At 35.8% G+C, this 14,661-nt stretch overlaps 1 protein-coding gene across 1 annotated transcript in view; it reads left to right on the top strand.

Moving 5' to 3' along the window:
* CDC40 (cell division cycle 40) overlaps positions 1-14,661 on the top strand; it is a 46,788-nt gene that overhangs the window by 19,665 nt on the left and 12,462 nt on the right. Inside the window, exons 4-9 of the mRNA XM_070417922.1 lie at positions 5,045-5,125; positions 8,316-8,455; positions 9,555-9,651; positions 10,971-11,110; positions 11,936-12,010; positions 14,431-14,476. Of these exons, the coding sequence (XP_070274023.1) occupies positions 5,045-5,125; positions 8,316-8,455; positions 9,555-9,651; positions 10,971-11,110; positions 11,936-12,010; positions 14,431-14,476 (579 nt within the window). The remainder of the gene's footprint in view (positions 1-5,044; positions 5,126-8,315; positions 8,456-9,554; positions 9,652-10,970; positions 11,111-11,935; positions 12,011-14,430; positions 14,477-14,661) is intronic.

Here is a 14,661-nt window from a genome sequence, read left to right as displayed (position 1 = left end):
TCAGTGTTACTTTATAATCTCAAAGCTTATCCATTTTAAGAGCTATGTAATAATCCATTGATTGTATCATAATTTACATTATATTTTAATGTTAGAAAGTTACTTTTTAAATATTTAGTAATGCAAACATTCACTGTAAATTTAGTTGAGAAGTTTAGTACAAATGGTCTTAATTATTTATCACAATATAGTCATAGAAACTAGTTGTAAAAAAGATTGTCATTTATAAAATATTTCAGCATGGTGAGGTTATAATTGTCTTAACTGTATACCTCTAAAATCACCTAGAAAACTTCCAGTCCAAAAAAATTGGTATAAATACATTGTACTCATTGCTTGCATAAGGGATCCATGTAAGTACATATGTAGCACACAAAAAAATCAACTCTATTGCATCATGAATTTATTATATTTTAGCCTATAATAGAGTTAAATATTTTCTTACACTTTAGAAGGTCCTTAAGCAATAAATTTAGATACCTTAAGTCTTCTTTAAAACAAAACAAGAAAAAAGTAATTAAGTTTATACCGATATCTACTTTCTTCCTTAAATTATCCTATAGAAAAAGAGTAACCATTTAAAATTATTGAATTGGCTTTAGACCTGGATTCAGAAATAGCCTTACTTTTTAAAAAATAATATATTTTCATTGATTTCAGAGAGGAAGGGGAGGGAGAGAGACATAGAAACATCAATGAAGAGAGAGAATTCATTGATCGGCTGCCTCCTGCCCACCCCCCACTGAGGATGGAGCAGGCAACCTGAATATGTGCCCTGAGCAGGAACTGAATCATGAGCTCTTAGTTCATAGGTCAAAGTTCAACCATTAAGCTACAGGCCAGGCTTACTTTTTTTTTTAAATAGCTGGTGTTTTTTGCCTCTCCCATTAGGAGGGGCTGGTCTAGGACACAGGTTGAACTATTTAGTGAGTTTAAGACAAAAAGTGAATGTAGCTTTCCTAAAGGGAGTGACCCGTTGCAAAGCAACATTATCATTTGTCTCCCTTGATGATAATCTTAGAACTGAGAGCAGTTTGTTTGACCTTAATAAACTAGTTAATCAATTTCCGGTTTAACAGTCTCTCTCTCTTTTTTTTTTACTCCCAAGTATTAAACAAATATACTTTTTTTCCCATTTTTGAATAGTCCTAGCAATGTTATAATCTAAGTGTATTATTTCTGGAAGATTGGTACTGTACAGTACATTTAGTTTGTCACAGAACCCACCTGTAGAGTCCTTATCGGTGCAGATGATCTCATTTGCTGTATCATCCCGTACACTTGTTCTACAGTTTTGCTTTTGGCTCCCATTGATGGTATTTATCCTGACTTTTTAGACTGTCAATGGTTTGTGTGATTCTTTCATCATGTTTTCCTCCCTTTTCTTCTTGGGTTCTTGGTCTGCTCCCTTGCTGGGGGGCTTCTCAATGAGGTCTCTTCCCTTTCTTCTGCGTTCACCCAGAATTTTCTCTACACCGGTCTGTGGAAGTGGAGAATAGAATTTAAACACTTTTAGTTTCACCATCATTATTAATAACTTAGTTTTCACTTCAGTATCAGAAATTCTTTATTAACCTTTTAAAATGATTTTTTTAAAATACTCTACTGAATGAAAGATATCATTTATATAAAAATTTCTTGTATCATTTAGATTTCAAGTTGGTTCCAGTTTTCACTGTTAAACATGTGGTAATGGCCCTAGCCGGTTTGGCTTAGTGGATAGAGCATCGGCCTGCAGACCAAAAGGTCCTGGGTTCAATTCTGGTTAAGGGCCCGTATGTACCCTGGTTGCAGCTTCCTCGCCGGCTGGGCCCTGGTCAGGGCTAGGAGAGGAGGCAACCAATTGATGTGTTTCTCTCACATCGATGTTTCTCTCTGTCTTTCCCTCTCTCTTCCACTCTCCCTAAAAATCAGTGGAAAAATATCCTTGGGTGAGGATTTAACAACAAAAAAATGTGGTAATGTATATGTTGAATTGCAGTAAAATGCTTTTTTGAAGTTTGAAAAGTATGTTTGATAAATTCTTTTTTTAATATGATGGTGAATATCTTTGTCCATAAAACTTTATGACTTTTTCTCATTATTTTTTTTTAGTATATTTGTATTATTGATTTCAGAGAAGAAGGAAGAGGGAGTGTGCGATAGAAACATCAGTGATGAGAGAGAATCATTGATCGGCTGCCTCCTGCATGCCCCACAGTGGGGATCGAGCTGCAATCTGGGCATGTGCCCTGACTGGGAATCGAACCATGACCTCCTGGTTCATAGGTTGATGCTCAAACAGAGCCACGCCATCTGGGCTTCATTATTTTCTAAAAAGAGCTCTCAGAAGTAGGTCTAAGAATATAAATGTTTTTAAAGCTTTTGTTTTATATTGTCAAAGTGCTTTTCAAAAGCATTCCTCCCACCTTATAGGGCCACCACCATGCATGGAAGTCCTATTTCTCCTTACCCAAGATCCATATGATTGTTTTTCTTTGTTTATTTGATAAATAAAGTATTATATCTCTTTGTTAATTTATTCTTTGGGACTACTAGTAAGGTTGAAGGTTTTTCCATATAAGGGCATACCTCATTTTATTGCTCTTCACAGATGTTACATTTTTTTACAAATTAAAGACAAGACCCTACACAGGCATAAAGATTATGACTCACTTTATTAAAATATCCCTTTATTGTCTGGAACTGAACCCGCACTATCTTTTAGTATTTGTATTTGTAACCATTCTTTTGCAAATTGTTTATAGTCTATTCTCATTTACCTATTCAGATATTAGAGTTAATTACTTAAGGATAAATAATAAAATTGATAGCCATTTCAAATAAGACTACAAATGAAAAAAGTAGATGTTAACTCCATTAAAAAGATAAAATGGAAAGTAAGCTTCAGAAAGATAGATGAGAATATTTCAGAAATAAAATGCAAATATATTCATTTATTTGAGACATAGAATAATAAAAAACGAATTGGACTGAAATTCTTTAGTGTTAGAGTTATATCTTATTCTGTCACTAGCTGACTTCTAGTAAGACATATAGCTAAATATTTAACTTGTCTTATTTGTAAAGGAAAATACTTTTATCCCCTAATTACCCAGGGTGGGAGGCAGTAGTGGTAATGGTGATGGTAGCTATAAAGATTTTACCACAGAGGATGGAAAAGGAGGAGAGTGTAAGTTCCTTTTCTCAGAAACAAGACTATGGCCAGATAAGTTAGGGATTGGTGTTTACACAGCTAACACAGGAAGGACCAGGGATTGCCTTTCCCTCTGCCTCCTACTTCATCCCTGCAAACATAGCGCAATGCCATTTATATAGACATAAATTTCCTTCAAGACACTCTAAATACGTTTTTATGATTGAGATGGGGATTTTTAAATTTAGGGTATGTTGTTTAAATTTTATATAAGCCTTATTTAGTCTCATTTTTAAAAATACATCATTTACAGAACACTGTTCTGTACATCAAAGAGATGAAAGATAAAATAACTCATGGAATTTGAACCTGTGCTTTCACAGATTCTATTCTGTAGCTGCTTTTCTGCCATTGAGCTCTCTCCTCCAGATAAGAACAAATTTTAAATACTGAAAAAAATATGCAAATGAGCTAATAGCCAGGTGGTTGGTTCTATACTAAGCATATCACGAGGGTGAGGTGGGCACTTACATCCTTAGCTTGTTTGAAAAGTATGTTTGATAACAAATCTTTGTTCTTTTTAATCTTTAGCTGGGAAATTTTAAATGTTAACTATAGTCACTAAGATGTGCCCATAAAAAAAAAATAGGCTGGCCCAGCTGGTGTGGTTCAGTGGTTGAGCATTGACCTATGAACCAGGAGGTCACGGTTCGATTCCCAGTCAGAGCACATTCCTGGGTTGGGGACTCGATCCCCAGTGTGGGGTGTGTAGGAGGCAGCCTATCAAGGATTCTCTCTCATCATTGATGTTTCTATCTCACTCTCTCTCTCCCTTCCTCTCTGAAATCAATAAAGATATATATTTTTTAAAAATAGTCTGTTACTATTATGAATTCCATGATAGTTCACATGGGTTGTAAGCCATAGACTAATTAATGATCTAACTCTCTTTTTTGAATATGCTAGATTATTATTAAAACTGATCTTACCAAACATTTATTATACTACCACCCCTACTTGAAAATAACTGATTTGAGTTAATATAGACTTTTTCCCCTTAAATTCCTATAAGCCACTGAGACCACATTTATATGTAGTCTTTTATTTGTACTCTGTTTCTAGTTGAAGGAGTGTATTCATATGCTAGCTGATATCCTTCTCTTACCAAGGAAATACAAATAGTGATTTATAAAGTAGAAATATGTTATTTTAAAACTGAGAAGGCAGACTATCTTTACTGAGATGGGATTTTCAAAATAAATAGCTAGATTTTATGTAGTTCGTCTTACCCTATTTTTAAATTATTCAGTAGTTTATATAATTTGATAAACTAAGCCATGTATTATCTGTTTACCAAAAAGAAAAAGAGTTTCTAAACTTCTGAATATTTTTATTGATTTCAGAGAGAGGAAGGGACAGGAAGAGAGAGATAGAAACATCTATCGACTACCTTCTGCACGGGGATTGAGCCCAAAACCTGGGCATGTGCCCCAACTGGGCATCAAACTGGTGCCAGGTGGTTGGTTCTATACTAAGTGCATGGGATGATGCTCAAACAACTGAACCATACAGGCCAGGTTGATATATGTATAATTTTAAGCTCTTCCAAAATTTAAGACTACAATTGGATATTTTGGATGAAAGGTACCTTAATAATAATATAATATCAATGTGCTAGCTTCATCCCATGAGATACTTCTTACTCTGCTGAAGTCATTCATGGTCCAGCCTGAGATTAATTTTCTGAATAGAAACAAAACTCAGGAAAGAAGGATTGGTACTCTAAGTTAAGGAGAGTATTTTTGACATCTGGGGAAGAAAATATGAAATGAGTATATTTGTATAGAATTAAAATGAATTGCAAATGGCAAAAAATGAAGTCAGTAATATCTACTTTTTTCCTTTCAGGTTATGCGTTGGACCCTTCATTAGATAATCAAGTAACTACTAAATATATTGGTTCTGTAGAAGAAGCTGAAAAAAATCAAGGTAATTCATTTCAAATTATTTATACCTATAATTGCTGTATGGCAGATTGACTTTATTTATTTTTTTTTTTTAAATCTTTATTGTTCAGATTATTACATTTGTTCCTCTTTTTCCCCCCCATAACTCCCCTCCTTCCAGCTCCCACCCCACCCTCCACCCTCACTCCCCACCCACTGTGTTCATCCATAGGTGCATGATTTTAGTCCAGTCACTTCCCGCATCTCCCACACCCCTTTTCCCCCCAAGAATAGTCAGTCTATTCCCTTTCTATGTCCCTGATTCTATTATAATCACCAGTTCATTCTGTACATCAGGTTATTTATTCACTTGATTCTTAGAATCATTTGTTGATAGATGCATGTTTGTTGTTCATAATTTGTATCTTTACCTTTTTCTTCTTCTTCCTCTTCTTAAAGGATACCTTTCAGCATTTCATATAATACTGGTTTGGCGGTGATGAACTCCTTTAGCTTTTCCTTATCTGTGAAGCTCTTTATCTGACCTTCAATTCTGAATGATAGCTTTGCTGGATAAAGTAATCTTGGTTGTAGGTTCTTGGTATTCAGCACTTTGAATATTTCTTGCCATTCCCTTCTGGCCTGCAAAGTTTCTGTTGAGAAATCAGCTGACAGTCGTATGGGTATTCCCTTGTAGGTAATTGAGTCTCTTTCTCTTGCTGCTTTTAAGATTTTCTCTTTGTCTTTTGCTCTTGGCATTTTAATGATGATGTGTCTTGGTGTGGTCCTCTTTGGATTCCTTTTGTTTGGGGTTCTCTGCGCTTCTTGGACCTGTAAGTCCATTTCTTTCTCCAGATGGGGGAAGTTTTCTGCCATTATTTCTTGAAATAGGTTTTCAATATCTTGCTGTCTCTCATCTTCTGGCACTCCAATAATTCTGATATTAGTCCGCTTAAAGCTGTCCCAGAGGCTCCTTACACTATCTTCACACTTTCGGATTCTTTTTTCATTTTGCTTTTCCAATTGGGTGTTTTTTGTCGAATCTTTGGTTTGATTCTTGTGCTCCTCTGGTCTGCTATTGGGTATAATATTCTTTATTTCAGTCCGTGTATGCTTACTTTCTAATTTCTTTATCGTAGCATCGAGGGTCTCATTAGTTTTCGTGAGGCTCTGCACAAATTTATGGCAAGCCCTCAAAATTGCAATTCTTAGCTCCATATCCTCCATTTCTGTCATGTTTTTTTGTCTCCGCATCTTTTATGCTTTCTTGGTGTACCCCCTTGTGGTCTCTGTGCGCAGTCTTGTTGTAGCCAAGCCTTAATTGTTGTAGTTAACACTAGAGGGATTTGACCACCAGGCCGACTGACTGTAGGAATCAGCTGTTTGGAAAGCGTCTGTCTTCTGGGGAGGCGCTAGTCCAGCCCTTGCCTGAGGCGATCGGCAAATGGCTGTGCACAGGGTTTGGGCGGGGCGGGCTCAACAGGGCGGGGGGAGGGAGCAGCTATGGCCGCTCTCAGTCCTGTCCCAGCAACCGCTGCAAACCTCGGAGGGGCCGTAGCCAGACAGTCCCGCTTCTCCCGTTTGAGTCTGGGTCCCTAGAGACTCGCCCGGATCTGTAGCCCAGAGTCTGAGACTCGCTCCTGAGTGAAAACGACAACCGCGCCCTCAGCCACCAGCCCGCTTTGCGCGCGCACCACCTCACCACCGCACCACCGTACCTTTAAATTTTCCACACTGCGCCTCCTCTGTGCGTCGGAATGCTGTTGTTTTTGCTTCTAGTTGAAGAGTCTCTCCTCAGCCAGCCTTCCTGTGGTTCTGGTTGATGTCTGTTCCGACTTTTAGTTGTATTTTTGAAGTGGTTGTTTATGGCGGCAGTCTCCGGTGTTTACCTATGCCGCCATCTTCGATTCCTTCTCTCGGGCCACTTCCGCCCTCGCCGCCATATTTTGGAATAAGCCTCGGCAGATTGACTTTAGACAATAGGAATAAAACTAGTATTTTATTTAGCTGTTGATTCTTCTTTTAAGTTGAGACAATAGTGTTGCAGTTTAGAACGATTACAGTTTTACAGCTTTGCCACTTACTAGGTATGCAACCTTGTAGGGAAGATAGTTGTACCTATTTTGGGAAGTTGTTCTGAGTACGTGGCACATTGCCAACCTCGTAGAAATTATTCAGTAAATTATAATTAATGCATAGCTGATTTTATCATTTTATTTCTCAACACTAATGTCAAGCTACATTTTAATAGCAGAAAAAATGTTATTGTGCTTGCCTGTGGAGATTATCTTTGAAGGGTTGCTTTGAATGTTGAGTTTTTGTTTTTTAATATATTTTCACTAGAGGCCCGATGCGCGAAATTTGTGCAAGGGGCTTGGTCCCCGCCGCCACTGCAGCTGTGGCTGCCTCTGCTTCTGCCTCGGTGTGGCGGCCGGGGACCTCTGCCTCAGCCCCCGCTGCCACAGCTTCATCCAGAATATCCGGAATGTCGTCCGGAAGGATGTCTGGTTTAATTAGCATATTACGCTTTTATTTTTATAGATTTCAGAGGGGGAGAGGAAGAGGGAGAGAGAAACATCAATTATGAGAATCATTGATTGGCTGCCTCCTACATGCCCCAACACTGGGGATCGAGCCCACAACCCCAGCATGTGCCCTTGACCAGAATCGAACCCAGGTCCCTTCAGTCCAAAGACCGACGCTTTATCCACTGAGCCAAACCAGCTAGAGCTGAATGTTGAGTTTTTTCATGTATTTTAAAATACATATTTGTGCTCATTCATTTTGTGTTATTCTAAGGCAAAGTGTCATATTCTAAATGCTAATTTGAACAAAGCTCATCAGCTCATTGGAACCTTTTTCATAAAAGGCTCATTAAAAAACAGAATATAGCAAGATTAAATTGCCGAGTTTCTCTCAAAAAGTGGTAAAATCCGCTGATGTAGGTCTATGACTCATTAAAAAGATTGTGTCCATAGCTGGTCTTTTTTTTACATATATTTAGAATTTGCAAATGTTACAGTGTTAGAAAATTTCTTTGCCCAGAACACTGAATCCCTTTTTGTATTACTTGACACATTTATATATTTGTATATCTGGCACATTTATATAGATTTTATTGTGTGTTTTTTAATAGATTTTTGGTCACATGAATAATATAAAGTAAAATTATATATATGCTGCTATTTCTTTAGAAAAATCTATATTTGTGATGTCTATTTTTTTAAATATAGGTTTAACTGTGTTTGAAACTGGTCAGAAGAAAATAGAAAAGAGGAAAAAGTTCAAAGAAAATGATGCATCTAACATTGATGGTTTCCTGGGACCATGGGCAAAATATGTGGATGAAAAAGATGTAGCCAAACCTTCGGAAGTAAGTAAGCTTTGATGTTTTTCATTGTCAATTCAAGTGTATGCTATATTGCTATTAAACCTATATTAATAAATGAGGTTTCCTTAGAGAACCAAATGACTCATTAAAATTCTCTGCCTTGCTTAATTGAGAAAATACAGTAAGATTTGTTTTTCTTTAGAATATTTTTACTTACATTTTTTCTGACTTACTGTCTTCCATACTGTTTTATTGTAATTTAATATTGAACAATTTTTAATAAAAATCACCTTGATAATGCTATTATGCTGCCATGGTAGCTGTTTTTCTGATACTAGATATTCAGGTAGTAACTAAAGAATCAGCCTTTCTATAATTTTAGAATTGACATAGGTTTTACTTATTTATTTAAAATTTTTAACTAAGTAAGATATCTATATTGTGTGTGTTTTTTAATTCTACTATGAAGTAAAGCAATAGACCCCTACCCTGTTCCTCCCCACCTCCTAATTTCACTATGAGTCAATCACTGTTCTAGGTCTGAGGTATATAGCAGTGGACAGGATCAAGAAAATCCTATTCTCATGAAATTTTTATTCTAGCTGTATCTCACATCCAATAACATGCATATTGTTATATTAATATAACTCAATAACATACATATGCTACTATTTCTTTATTTTAAACTTCATCTGTCAACGTCTTTGTTATTGTAGATAAAGATTTTCTACTACCCCATTTTCATTCCATAAAAGTTGTGTCACAAATCTACTGACATTGCTTATATTCTTATGACTATGTAACAACACTGTGCACTAAAATTCAGCTTCCTGTCTGGTATTAGGCTTTCTAATTGCCTTATCCTTTCACTTGCATAATTAATGTAATATGTTAAATTTATTTTTAGGTGTTCCAGGATGGGTTTTGTATAAAATGAGTTTAAAATCATTAACTAGTACCCATTATGTGTTTAATATCATTTTGTAATCTGTTGAAGAGTTGAGATTGTTATCCTGGGAGACATACTTAAAGCTATTGATTCAGCAAAAAATGTACCTCATTATAAAGAATTTATAGCTGCCTTTGGCCATGATAGGATCCTAGGACATCTATTTTAAAGTTGACTCCTTATTTTCCTTAGGAAGAACAAAAAGAATTGGATGAAATCACAGCAAAGAGGCAGAAAAAAGGCAAACTGGAAGAAGAGAAGCCTGGGGAGGAAAAGACCATCTTACATGGTAATATATTGTTTATGCTTCTTCATTTTTATGATAAACTTTCAGATATTCCCTCTGTTCTTTGTTCATATAATATCCATTGCCCTTATTAATCAGCTGCTACATTCATTATAGTAAGAATTATATTGGATATTTTGTATCCCCCCAAATTTACAACATTTTTTATGTTCTAATAGATAATAAGAAATAGCATGATTAATGATAGTCACAGATCATTTTTTTAGTGCTAATGAGTTTTAAAAATGATGAATAAGGAATCTGAATGGTCTAACATGTTTTTTCTTAAGATAAAGTTGACTCTCTTCAGTAGTGCTTCAGTCATTTTATTTTAACCTTTTGTTTTTAACCCAAATCAAATATTCTCCAGGTCCACTCACAGCTACTAAATTATACTTTAAAAGAATAAACTCTTTTTTCATGTGAACAGATTGGAGATTAAGATTCTTATACTCATTTTGATTTGTGGGAGGAAATGCATATACACCAAAATAAATTATAAATATTCTAGAAAGTACCTGGTTCATTAATAATTAGTTATGTTTTTTAAAGTATGTAGTGGTTATCTGAAACTGGAAAGAATAATTTAGTACTGATAGTATTGATTATTCTAATGTTATATCACATATCAATATTTAGGTTTGATAAAGCCTTATTTGGTTTCTCAAGTTCCAGTTTTTATCCCCAAGGAGTTCATTTAGCACTGTGGTCCTGCAGCCACAATAACATAACAGCCAACGTTTATTTAGTGCTTACTCTGTGCCAGGCATGCTACCAGATGCTTTATTTACACTATGTCTTTTAATTCCCACAAGTTAATTTATTGTAAAGTCTGTGTTGAAAGTAGAAAAGAGAATAGAAAAGGAACCTAGAAGGGCATAAGAGAGGAAAGCAAGGAAAAATGATAGCTGGTATTATTTTTGTTTGTTTTAACTTCCTTCTTACCCTGCTTTGCTTCTGATTCTTTGTCAGTGACTCACATGGCCCAAGTATTATTTTTCCTTACCTCGCTGTAATCATACTGAATAAAGTCTTTTTTATATATATATTACTAAATCTGTAACTGAATAGAACAAGTATTGATCTTACTTCTTCTCTGGGTATTTAGGAATTCCAAAATACTACCTCTAATTATAAATAACAGCAATGATTTCAGGTAGCTAAATTTTAGCTAGTCTTGGTCTTACATCAGAGTATTATTATCTAAACCTTAAAGTGGAATAATATCTTTATAAATAAAATGGTCGTTATCATTTTAAGGATATAGATTTCATGCTATGGCTTGTATTTGTTCATTCCTTTCCTTTGCCTTCTTATTTCAGTTAAAGAAATGTATGACTATCAAGGCAGGTCCTATCTTCACATACCTCAGGATGTTGGTGTTAATCTGCGGTCATCTGTGCCACCTGAGAAGTGTTATCTCCCCAAAAAACAAATTCATGTGTGGTCCGGACACACAAAGGTAAGCAAATTGGTTGTTTTTGTTTCTTGTATAATAGTGAAGCCAAAATAAAGTTTCAGCTATTGATGTGGAATATTCACTATTTCTGGTAAAGATGTAGGGAAGTCAAAATAGAGCAGGGAAGTCAAATTGAAGAGAAATCTAAGTTAGGCTTTGGAGGTATCCACATGTATCTGTCACAAGTGATGACTCAATCTTCAAGGTCATCTGGATTGGCCATGACATAAGAATTTGTGATTCGGTGTCCTATCCCCTTATGGTAGCCCTGGACTTTCCCTCCAAGTTCCTGCCACAATTTGCTTCCTCTTGGGCACCAAGTCAGTGAGTAATGGGCTTGTACTAGCACGAGAGCCGCAATCCTTTTGCTTTAGCTCTTGAGTTTATCACCCTTCAAAGAAGATTAGATGTTCTCTAGTTTATAAACTATGATAATATTTAAACTAATGAAGAGACAAGTTACTTAAAAACTTTAAATGTTGATAATCTTTGTCATCTGTGCTATTCCAAGTACCAATTTATGGCTGTTAGCAAAGAGCAAAGCTACTGAGTGAAAGAAGGGAGAGGAGTGGGGGCATTAGCACTTGATTGACTAAGAATTCCTTGGGGTGAGGAAGTCAATATTAAAGATTAAAAAACAAATCTTTAGAAGTTTAGTGTCAGTAAGGGCTGCTCTTGGAATACTAATGAAGCTTATTCTGGGTGTATAATTTTTGGAGTGAAGAAAAATAGTAAGTTAAGTTGCTTAAAAATATACTGTCCTTTCCTTGTGTAATTTTAGCTGATTTTAGAATGCTTCTGATTGATAACTGTAATACCTTTTCGTAGGGTGTCAGTGCTGTCAGATTGTTTCCTCTCTCGGGCCATTTATTGCTGTCTTGTTCCATGGACTGTAAAATTAAGGTGAGTTTTCAGTAAGAGAGTAGGAGTGCTACAAAACTAGTGCTTTGGTTAAATCTTTTTGGTTAATTATAAATAAATTTGGATTTGTTAGGCAATCAGAGGCTAATTATTTTCTCTTAGGCCCTATGAATGCAGCAGTTTATGAACTGCTTCCAAACATGTTGATTCAGATATGGCTCTATGGTCCAGTTGGCTAGGCTCTTTTTTAAGCTTAGATAACTGATTAGAATGTAATCAATCACTTTGGCTTTAGACACATAAATGCTTAATCATTAACAATGCATTTTTATAGAGATTTTTGTATATGTAACGGAGTTCATTTGTTCCTCAGAACCTTATGAGGTAAAAAGGATACAAGATAGAAATCCTATTTCTAAAGAGTAAATAATGTGATTCATCTTTTTTGTTATCAGTGCTAGTAGACACCAAGTAGCAGGAATGCTCCTAGACTCTTCTCCCATTTTTGTGTAAAATCCCTGTGCTATTTTATTTATTTATTTAATGTGTGTGTGTGTGTGTGTGTGTGTGTGTGTGTGTATTATATATATCATTGATTTTTAGAGAGAGAAAGGTAGAGGAATAGACAGAAATATCGATGAGAGAGAAACATCATCAATTAGCTGCCTCCTGCATGCCCCCTACTGGGGATCGAGCCCACTTGTGCCCCAACTGGGAATTGAACTGTTGACCTTTTAGTTCCTGGGTCCATGCTCAACCACTGAGCCACCTTGGCCAGGCTCCTCCCACTTTTTATAGTCTTGGAAAACTTCATTTTAGGCCCATGTTCTGCTATAGAATATGTGGGAGGAAAAACTCAGTTGCCAGTGCCTGTCAACTTGAGTATAGGAGAGTCTTTTTAAAAATCTTTAATAGAATAGTTTTTATCTCTTTTGTGTCTTGTGTGTCTGGTTCGTTATGATGGTCAAAAATATCAACCCTGTAGTGTTCTTGGGACTTGGAAAGTTTTTGTTTTGTTATGTTATTTTTAATTTTTATTACTTGATTCCAGAGAGAGGAGGGAATGGAGAGGGAGAGAGAAACATCAATTGTTTTTGTTCCACTTATTTATGCATTAATTGGTTGCTTCTTGTATGTGCCCTGACCAGAGATTGAATCCACAATGTTGGCATGTCAGGATGACACTCTAACCAACTGAGCTACAATATCTATAAAGGGTGATTTATTTATTTATTTTTTTTAATGAGAGCAACCATTTTGCCATTTGTCTTTACTTGAGAGCTTAAAATAACAGGTCAACAGTTTGAAGTAAAAAACCCTTATTTCCTTTAACTTTTACTTCTTAAAAACTATGTTAATTAAGATGAAAGTTTTCTCTTTTACCAATTAAAACAGCATAGAATACAATTTCTATCACTTCTATAAACGTTAATTAGACACCTGTTATGTGCAAGAGGCTGAGGATAAAAAGTTATTAAGGCACTGTCTCTGCCCTTAGGATGAAAATTTCATTATGATTTTAATGATCAGATAAAAAGCGTTCTGGTTTCAAAGAGGAAGCATTCCTCAATAGGAAGGTAACTAGGTAAAGGGGGAGAGGGGGTAGGGCATAGACTATGTCTGAGAAGAGTGAATAGAATGAATCAGCATGGTGTGCACTGTAAACTGCAGTTTCATGGTTGCTGGAGCCTAAAATCTGAGAGGCACAGAATGACTACTCAGCCATAAGTAAAGGACCAGGGCCTGGAGGTCCTTGCCTGATATGCTACGGACACAGACTTTATCCTCTTGGCCCTTAGTGGCCAGGAAGTGCCTTCTATTTTAGAGGACTAGCAACACTGTTGAGAATTGCATTTGATGCAGGCAAGAATAAAGGTACTTTGAAGCTATTGCATAAATTCACTTTAGATGTGATGAGAATTATGAGCCTGTTACCTTTTAGTCTGGATCATCATTTTCATAATACAGTGTCATAATACAGCTTCTATAATACTTGCTACTTCGGGAAAGTTCAAAAAAAGCCTTTTAATACCAAAATGTTATAGACATGACAGTTTTAATAACAATTATTTTAAAAGTAGTTCATGGTATTACATCAGTAGAAACTTTTTTCTCATACTGAATACAGAAAAGAACAAGAAGAAAACAAAAATCACCTGCATCAGCTCCATCTAATTTCTAGTGATATTTTGATGTATCTTTCAGTATCTGATTTCAGAGTATAGTTTTAAAATGTATGTGTGTGTGAGTGTGAGTCCATGAGTCCAAACAATGCAACACAGACTGGAAGCACCAAGCAATGTATTTAATGATATATAATGCCTTTGGTTAAATCCCCTGTACACACACACAGATATGCACACATATAGCCAGCATATGACTGTTGTTACTGATTGAAAATTGTCGTTTTATCAGTCTAGTATTAAATTTAATATTTATTTGTATTGTTTTTTCCCCCCCAGCTATGGGAGGTTTATGGAGACAGGCGCTGTCTGCGAACATTTATTGGTAATACTTCTTTTCTCCCTGACTATAAATCTGTTTGGGAAAACTTTTAACTTTTTATCATCATTTACCATAATTTTACTGGACTAATATGAATGAAAATCTTCACAGACTTGAACTGAGTCCTGAGGAGGGAGTAAGTCCCCTCAGAGAAAGAAAGGGAACTAGGAAGAGTGAGCAGCAGAAGC

Source organism: Myotis yumanensis, unplaced genomic scaffold (genome assembly GCF_028538775.1).
Source record: "Myotis yumanensis isolate MYYU_CA2020_CCGP unplaced genomic scaffold, mMyoYum1.0.hap1 SCAF_6, whole genome shotgun sequence".
NCBI classification, from domain to species: domain Eukaryota; kingdom Metazoa; phylum Chordata; class Mammalia; order Chiroptera; family Vespertilionidae; genus Myotis; species Myotis yumanensis.
This window is presented reverse-complemented; position numbering and strand designations above follow the sequence as displayed.